Consider the following 8,407-nt stretch of genomic DNA (forward strand, 5'->3'; position numbering starts at 1 on the left):
AAAAAAAAAAAAAAAAAAAGAATCACAACCCTAAAAAAGAAAGTTGTTTCTGAAAATATATTTTAGTGTAGCTAAAATTAAACTGTATTTAGGTATAGTTGAAAATTAGTCATACAGAAATACAAGCCTATTGTTGATGTGTGTTATTCAGAGCGGTGGTAATTCCTATAGATGCACTTTATTTTCTGCATTGCTTAGTGCCAAGAATTTGAGAGAAAGGATATTTGTGAGGATTTAGTCAGGTGGTACTGTTTTTTGTTGTTTATTCATGGTATTGAAATTTCTGCATTTCCCTCTTAGGGCCTCAAACTCTGAGGTGGCTTACAAAAAAAAATCACTTCATACCTGGTAACACATTGTCTTTAAGGTTATAATTCTGTAAAAGTCCAACTTGATTTTCTTAGGAAAAGTTAAGAAAAAGAACTGAAGAACCTGATCGTGATGAGCGTTTAAAAAAAGAGAAGCAAGAACGAGAAGAAAGAGAAAAAGAGCGGGAGAGAGAAAGAGAAGAAAGAGAAAGGAAAAGACGAAGAGAAGAGGAAGAAAGAGAAAAAGAAAGGGCTCGAGATAGAGAAAGAAGGAAGAGAAGTCGGTCACGAAGTCGACATTCAAGCCGGACTTCTGACCGAAGATGCAGCAGGTCTCGGGATCACAAAAGATCACGAAGTAGAGAAAGAAGGCGAAGCAGGTATATTAACAGGAAACACTGGCTGTGACATGAATGTGGGGTAAACTGTGGTCATTATTAGTGTAATCCCTTGGTACTAGGGGAAGCATTGAGCTTTAGAATAGATTATAAGCATGATTATAGTGAAATAAGTCCCATCTTAAGGTCAGTGCTTTGCTGTTTTAAGTGGACCTGCTTGCTCTGCTTTGAATGTAAAACTAAGGGTCAAGAAATAGTAATATCATAAAACCAATTTTAAAACTAGGACAATGTGAGATCAATTTTTGAGTTGTGATTGAAGAAGACTCATGTAGAGCATGATGATAACTATTTTAGCACTGTTTGAGACACTGAATTTAAAACGACCTTTATTTTTAATTCTTAGAATTGCTAATGTAAATGTTTTAGTAGATTGTATTCCTTTACCTTAAGAGAAAGTTTTCTTTGATCCTATTTATTCAACAGTATATAATTCTTCAAGGTTTTTTCTCATTATAATCTCAGCTGACATTACTTTCCTATTTTAAATTACTAAGAAGTAGAGATCGACGAAGAAGCAGAAGCCATGACAGATCTGAAAGAAAGCATAGATCTCGTAGCCGGGATCGAAGAAGATCAAAAAGTCGGGATCGAAAGTCATATAAGCACAGGAGCAAAAGTCGGGAGAGAGAACAAGATAGAAAATCTAAGGAGAAAGGTTAGTTTGTGTCAGAACTTAAATCATTAAGAGACTGTTGGCACACACTGTCTTCCCACACTTTGGACAGAGTAGAGTTCCAGTTCAGACTGTAAGCCTCTTACTGAACACCGTTCCTTGGAGGCAAGTGTATTCCCTTCTGCTCTGATCTGCAGGAATGATGTATGGCCTGGTTTTTTTTTTTAGAACATGTTAAAACCACATCCTTTAATTGGTGGTCTGAAGGTTTACCATCTAAATTCTTCCAAGTATTGCATTACCTGTTAGGAATATTAGGTTGTAGAATTTATTGCATTGATTATTGCATATATTATTGTTTTTTAATCTGCTGCTGTATACATAAAAGTCTTAAGAGTTCATCAGGTCTTAAGAGTACATGCATGTGGTGGTTGTGTTGGTCCCCGTGTACAACATTCATTTACTCAGTAATCAATTTCTAAGTTAGCAGAAGTTGAACACTTTACATGAAACATAGGATCGTTTCCCTGTACTTTTTCCTTCAGTTTTCTGTGACATACCAGTGGCTGGTTCACTGGTGCATTGTAATAGACTTTTCATTTTGTTTTTGGCATTTTTTTAAGGTTTTATTTCTATTTATGCAACCAAAAACTGGGTTGTAGGCTAAAGGGGTGGGGAGGGTTGAGAGGACTCACCAGAGTGAAACAGGCAGATTTGCTGAAATACACTGTTGCGGAGAACAGTAGGCAAGACTGGAGAGGTTTGCTGGGGATCAGACCCTCACTGCAGCAGTGATAGCTAGTTTGATAGCACTGAGAGTTAACCCCGATGCTACTGGGGAGGCCCCATCTTGGCATGTTTTCTCAAGAATCTTCTATTTTAACTTAGCTTTTATTGAAAAATAATCTTTTTAATCAGGGCCTCTTTGCATTTTCTTCAGATTCTTTGAGTATACTTCATTGACTGGGATATATTCTGCATGATTTCTAGGAATGAGAGAAAATATATTGGGTTGTGGCAGAAATCATGGCACATTTTTGCTTGAAAAATAAAAAGTCATGACTTTTCCAACAACCCAATATTCCTAATTTTCTTGACTCTGCTTGTTCCTTGCTGTTCTGCTATCAGTGTCCATGTTTGATTGCTATATATGTTCTATTAGAGTTTGTTACACTGGTCTTTTTGTGATACCAATTTATTACCTGTTTTTTTAAAATACAACTGTCCCAGATGGAGTTTAGTTTGTATGGTTTTGGCTATGGCTATACTGTTAATAATAACTGCTTAATGGACATATTTTTGGTTTTTTGCTTTTATTTTTCAACATTGGCTTTGCACATAAAGGTTTTTTCTGTAAGTTGTAGGAAATGTTTAACAGTAGGAAAAGATATGGCTTTTCAAGTTGCTGTTATTTACTTTTGTATTTGTCACTGAAGTTCAGAAATTTTTTTTTTTTGACAGATTTGTTTATGCATACAAGAACTGGGGTTTAGGCCAGAGGTGTGGGGGATGAGAGGATTCACCAGACAGAGTGGGGAGCAGAATTGACCGAAATACACTGCTGAGGGGAGCAGCGGGAGAAAAAGGAGAGGTCTGCTGTGCCATGTGGATCAGCTCCAGGAATTGAATTCATGCTACAGTGGCTGCTGATAGCTTGATAGTGCTGTCTTTAACCCCTGCACCACTAGAGAGGCCCCTACTCCTGTGATTTAAAGGGCAAGTGGCACAAAATGTTAACTGGTTTTTACTTTAAAGAAAGTTTCGTCCGATCTTTCTGCAAAACTTAACTATATTTAGCGTTTTTGAGGTGAGTGGTCAACTCTAAAGAGTCAAAAATGGATGGATGTCAGAGGTTAGCTCAACTTCTGTTTAAGGTTTAAAGCTCTTTTCTCTTTCGTCATTCTCATCACTTGGACAAGCATCTGACCTTGCTAAGTGACTGAGTTCAGAGTTGTTAAATGAATGGCTCTGACCTAAGGAAAAACAGAAAATGTTGTATGATTTCTGGATAGAGCAAAAAAAGATGTCTTGAGTTGCTTAGTTATAATCATAATAATGATATGGAATGTAGTGACGTTTTGTTTATAAATAGAAAAGCAGAATTGTGTTTAGATTATGGACAGACAAGAATTTTCCTAGTGCGATGTGGAGTAAGAAGTGAAGGCAAGTCAGAGAAAACTGTACTAGGTCCTTTAAAAATTGGACATGCCATTATGGATTTATCTTGATTTTTGAAATCTCTTGGAAGCACTGATGTCATTAGGGCAGTCCTAAGTATATAAATGACTGAAGGCCTAAACTTTGAGACAGATATGAGTAGCAGCAAGCAAGCCTTCGGGCAGTGGCATAGAGTGAGCTCATAGGACAGGTGTTGTATGATAGTCATATAACTCTGTAAATGAAGGTTTCTTGCACAAACCTTATCTTACCACCATCCAATTTAGGGTGCTGCTCTCTTTGTCAAGAGAGTTTCCTTTTTTAATCTACAGCCCTAAAATCCACCATACGTTGTGGGTGACCTTAGGACTATTAAGATCTACCATATTTACATAGGGCAGAAGATAAGATTATTGGACTGACTACTAGTCCTCTACGGGGCAACAAGACGACTCTTCCTCATTGAAGCTACCTGTGCACCGGAGAAGCCCATAAGGCACAAAGGGAGGACTTTCCCACAAGGTCAGTTAGAGCACATTGTTGGCACAGTTCCCTTAAGCGGATGAACAGACAGATATGAAGCAAGTCCTGCAGTTAACTATTGGCCATTACTTTATGTATTTTGCAAGTGTTATGGACTGAATATTCTTCATGTGGGATCTTCAGTTCTCCATTCTTTGAGTGCCCCTCCCTACCACATTTTGTTTTCACATCCATCCTCCCAGTTATTTGGTGCTGTGTTTGAATTACTTTGCCTAGAATCTTTAGGGCTTCTGCTTCTCTTAAAACATCTTTCTGTCTCACGAATTACTCTGCTGGATCAACTATTCTTAATATAGCTTTAAGGGAAGAAAAATGTGTATAGAAGTTTCTAGTTCAACATTTTCTGTAGAAATCTTTTGTTAGGCAATACTTGGAACTGAATAGGCTAGAACATACTAGGACACTTTTTGCCCATAGTCTGAGGTTTCACTGTTACAAAGAATACAGAAGAAAAGTTGAGATTTACTGTTTTTTATTCTTTATTAGCAGCTAAGCTAAATATTTTTCCTTAGGAAAAACAACTCTTAAGATGGCACAGAGTATTACTCTTCAGCAAAACAGAAAAATCAGTTACTTGATTTGGAATTTAAGGTGTATTTTCTTTCATTGGGTTTGTTCTTGAGTATTTTAAATTATTACACATACGTAATGTTTTTCATTTAAATACAGTTGGATTAGCATACCTATTAAACATTTGAGTATTTCACCTTTGGAATTACTGTTTTTACCTATTTAACGATAATTTATTCCATGTAACTTTGTGTATGATCTTTCATAACTTTCCCACTGCTTTCTGAGTTCTTCATTCCAAGTGAATTTTATTGAAATTTAGATTTTGTAGTTTCTCAAAATTTGAGAGAATTTGCTTATCTTACCTTTTTAAAATACCTGGCCTGCCTTGCCCTCTCATTCTTTCTCTGTATATCACAAATTTTCTCTTTCGATAGATTACTTCAAACTGTATTATGTGGGGAAATGATTGTCTTTTCATCTCTTTGTTTCATTTTTCAAAGTGTCATGTATGTTATTTATTTTACTTTAAAATCCATGATTAATGTCTTCTTTTATGGCAGAAAAGAGGGGATCTGATGATAAAAAAAGTAGTGTGAAGTCCAGTAGTCGAGAAAAACAGAGTGAAGACACAAACACTGAATCAAAGGAAAGTGATACTAAGAATGAGGTCAATGGGACCAGTGAAGACATTAAATCTGAAGGTGACACTCAGTCCAATTAAAACTGATCTGATAAGACCTCAGATCAGACAGAGGTAAGTGCATTGCTTCTCACTTTGATTAGGGCTTTTTGTTACTGTTTGGCAGTGCAGCGTAAGTATGCACAGATGAAGATGGAGCTAAGCCGTGTAAGAAGACATACAAAAGCATCTTCTGAAGGAAAAGACAGTGTAGTCCTGCAAAACATTTTGAGGTACATTGTTTTGTCTCAGCTATTTTGTAGCAGACTCGTGCCCCCATTAGTGTGCCTCTTTGGAAATTATTGCCCACGTTTGTAATGTAGTCGCCATTGAAAAGTTAATTATCCTTTTTTTAGGGATTTTGCTGTCATTTCTTTTTTTTTTTTTTTAAATAAAAAGGTTGAACTGTTTTTTTTTTTTTTTTTTTTCTTTTTGGTATTAAGTCCATCTTGTGTTGGTACATTGGCAGAGACATATGCTTTAAAAACTTAATATTTCTGAGGCACATGTTGGACTACTTTGTTTTAATTAAACTGCTAGTATTTCTTTGTCAAGGATGTTTCTAGTTTTTTGCTTTATTGCCTTGCATTCTAATGCAGTTTGTTCTGTAACTCGAGAGCCAGTAGCATTGGATTGATGGAAGTGTAGGGTTTATGAATTATTGCAGCTGACTACCATACCTCACACAGCGTTGGTGTTGTGAGCGGCCCATGAAAAGCCAAATTAAAAATCAAGGATTCAGTCAAACTAAGCAGGTACTCATGCCAGGTACTCCTTTCTCTACCCACATCCATGTTTGAATGCTATTGCCTGTGATCTTTACGCTTAACTGTTGTGTATCTTTTTTGTTCTTTACAAGAAGCACAGAGGGGTTTTTTGTGTATTGCGTGAATATTTATAAATCAAATGTTAACAGAATGGAATTTTTTTTCAACTGTATGTAGGGATGCAGTGGTGCCCAGAATTAGATATCTTTAAAGAATTTTAAATACAATAAACACTTCATATTATTCGCCTTGTTACATTCAATGCAATTCTCAAGTCTTTAAGAGGTATGTGTTTAATATTTCCTACTGTGTAGGAGAATTTGCAGTCAACCATAGTATATAGAAGAGTCACTGGCTGATAAACAGCAGTGAATAGCAAGGACAGGCACCTTCAATCTTTGAAATGCAAAGACCTAAATGGACCATATAGAATGAATCTGGGTTTTTAAAGAACTATTTAAGGTCAGATTTTATGAGTTCTTAAAACCTGTAAACTGTTCATTCTTTGGGCTAGTGGCGTGGGATGAAGATTCCTAATGAAAGGAAGTACCAGTTAGTTGCTTTGTCAGTAGTATTCCTGTTCCAGGACAGCAGTCAGGTGTTAATGTCTGTGTGAGCCATTCACGCATAGGCAGCTTACACAGGCACATGGCTTTAAGACCACACTGATGCCTTGATAATTAAAAGGAATACAGACATTCATATACATATATTAATTAGCAGTTAGTGACTGGGCCAACACTTTAGTCATAAAAATTTGCCTTTTACATGTTTTCTAATTATCATTTTTCCCCAAATTTTGCATTGTAGGACAGCTGTTCGAAGATTTTTGGATGAATACTGAAAACGCCATAAAGTGAAGATCGACATTAAAATGAGGTGAAAGAAAGATATAGTGGCATAGAAAAAGTATAAAGCTCAGTTAGTTTTTGTTTTTGTTTGTTTGTTTGTTTGTTTTTTTAATTAAAAATTAATTCAGGACTGATAATGACCTACCAGATTTCAGAATGTGTTAATAGCATATATGCCACTGAAAATTTAGGTCCTGTATCATAATTTTTTTTCTTTTAAGACTTTTTAAGAAATATTACCTACACATGTGACTTGCCCAGTGTTGAAATGCAAGTTTTCATTCTTGGACTTTGAAAACGGGATTAAACGTTAGTATTCGTGTGAATCAGACTTAAGTGGGATTCCATTTTTACAACTCTGCTATAACTAGCCTTTGGATTTAGTGAAAATAAAGTATCTCTGACTTTCTGTTACAAATTTGATTGTCTCTGTCATTGAAAAGTTTTAGTATTAATCTTTTTCTAATAAAGTTATTGACTCTGAACTAGTCCCTTGTTTTAAATATGAGGTACACTGTTAACTAGAAGTGTTGGTGTACAGTTTTATCTGACTTGTTCTGTTTAAGACTACTTTTTATAGCGTTTCCACAGTTTAAATGTTTTAATAATGGTGCTCCATTTTTGGGTGATTATGAATAAATTTGAATTTTGCTTTTAATAGCGAAGTTGTACAGTGAACTAGAATATATTTTTACATCCCTGAGAGATTTCTTTAGCAGTAGAAAATTCAGAATATTCTCTGACAAACAACTATCAGCCATTAGTTGTGAAACGTGATGTAGAAGAGCATCCAAGAACTTTTAACTTGTTTTTGGTCTTTGTTTTAAAATCTGTATGAAGGTTTTTTTTTTGTTTTGTTTTGTTTTGTTTGTTTTTTAATTTTGGTCTTGTCAGATTACAAATGTATTTATTTCCATGTATGAGGTGTATAGTATATACAAAGATTTTTGAAAAACTATGCTTACTTAGGCAATTTTTTTCTGTAGCAGACAGCAAAATTTACAGCATGTTTGTCTATATCTGGCTTTGTTAAATGTATAAGAGATGTTGCTAGCTAGTATCATTAGCAATTCTTTGTGATTTACAACTTTCAGATATTGCCATCAGTCTGTTGGTAGAGAGACGAGTATGGGGGTTAAATGGCTTACAAAGGTCCTGTGGCTTCATGTTGAGAGCCAGCACATGGAATCTAGGTCTCTGCCTCATGTCCAGTGCTTCTCTAGCATGCCCGCCTATTGATACATACAGGCATAACGAGCTTCACTAAAATGCCCTCCACACTTTGGGAAGTCACTCATGGTGCCATTTCATTGAATCTTGGTGAGGTAATAGTCACGTGTCACTTAACGATGGAGAAGGAGTCCTGAGAAATGCCTTGTTCCTGCAAACGTCATAGAATGTAATTACACAGACCTCAATGGATAGCATACTTCAACCTGGGCTGTATGTTACAGCCCAATGGGACCACCATTTTGTATGTGTGTTGTCGTTAAGCTACACCTGACTTTAGTAATGCTGTGGGCACAGATGCTACAGGCTTACCTGGGATCCCGGAGATGCAGCAGCGGGTGAATG

At 36.0% G+C, this 8,407-nt stretch overlaps 1 protein-coding gene across 5 annotated transcripts in view; it reads left to right on the forward strand.

The window, feature by feature from the left end:
- The window catches only part of LUC7L3 (LUC7-like 3 (S. cerevisiae)), a 21,715-nt gene extending 14,469 nt beyond the window's left edge, over positions 1-7,246 (forward strand). The window contains exons 8-13 of one of the 5 annotated variants that reach the window (XM_012726384.1): positions 405-688; positions 1,204-1,364; positions 5,096-5,236; positions 5,342-5,447; positions 5,904-5,969; positions 6,792-6,890. In XM_012726384.1, the coding sequence (XP_012581838.1) occupies positions 405-688; positions 1,204-1,364; positions 5,096-5,236; positions 5,342-5,447; positions 5,904-5,928 (717 nt within the window). In that variant the 3' untranslated portion in view covers positions 5,929-5,969; positions 6,792-6,890. Of the gene's footprint in view, positions 1-404; positions 689-1,203; positions 1,365-5,095 lie in introns of all 5 variants that reach the window. The other 4 variants (XM_012726383.1, XM_004684373.2, XM_012726382.1 and 1 more) reach the window with 4 other exon arrangements.
- The last annotated feature ends 1,161 nt before the right edge of the window (positions 7,247-8,407 follow it).

This window comes from Condylura cristata, unplaced genomic scaffold (genome assembly GCF_000260355.1).
Source record: "Condylura cristata isolate star-nosed mole 26May11 unplaced genomic scaffold, ConCri1.0 scaffold00017, whole genome shotgun sequence".
Taxonomy (NCBI): domain Eukaryota; kingdom Metazoa; phylum Chordata; class Mammalia; order Eulipotyphla; family Talpidae; genus Condylura; species Condylura cristata.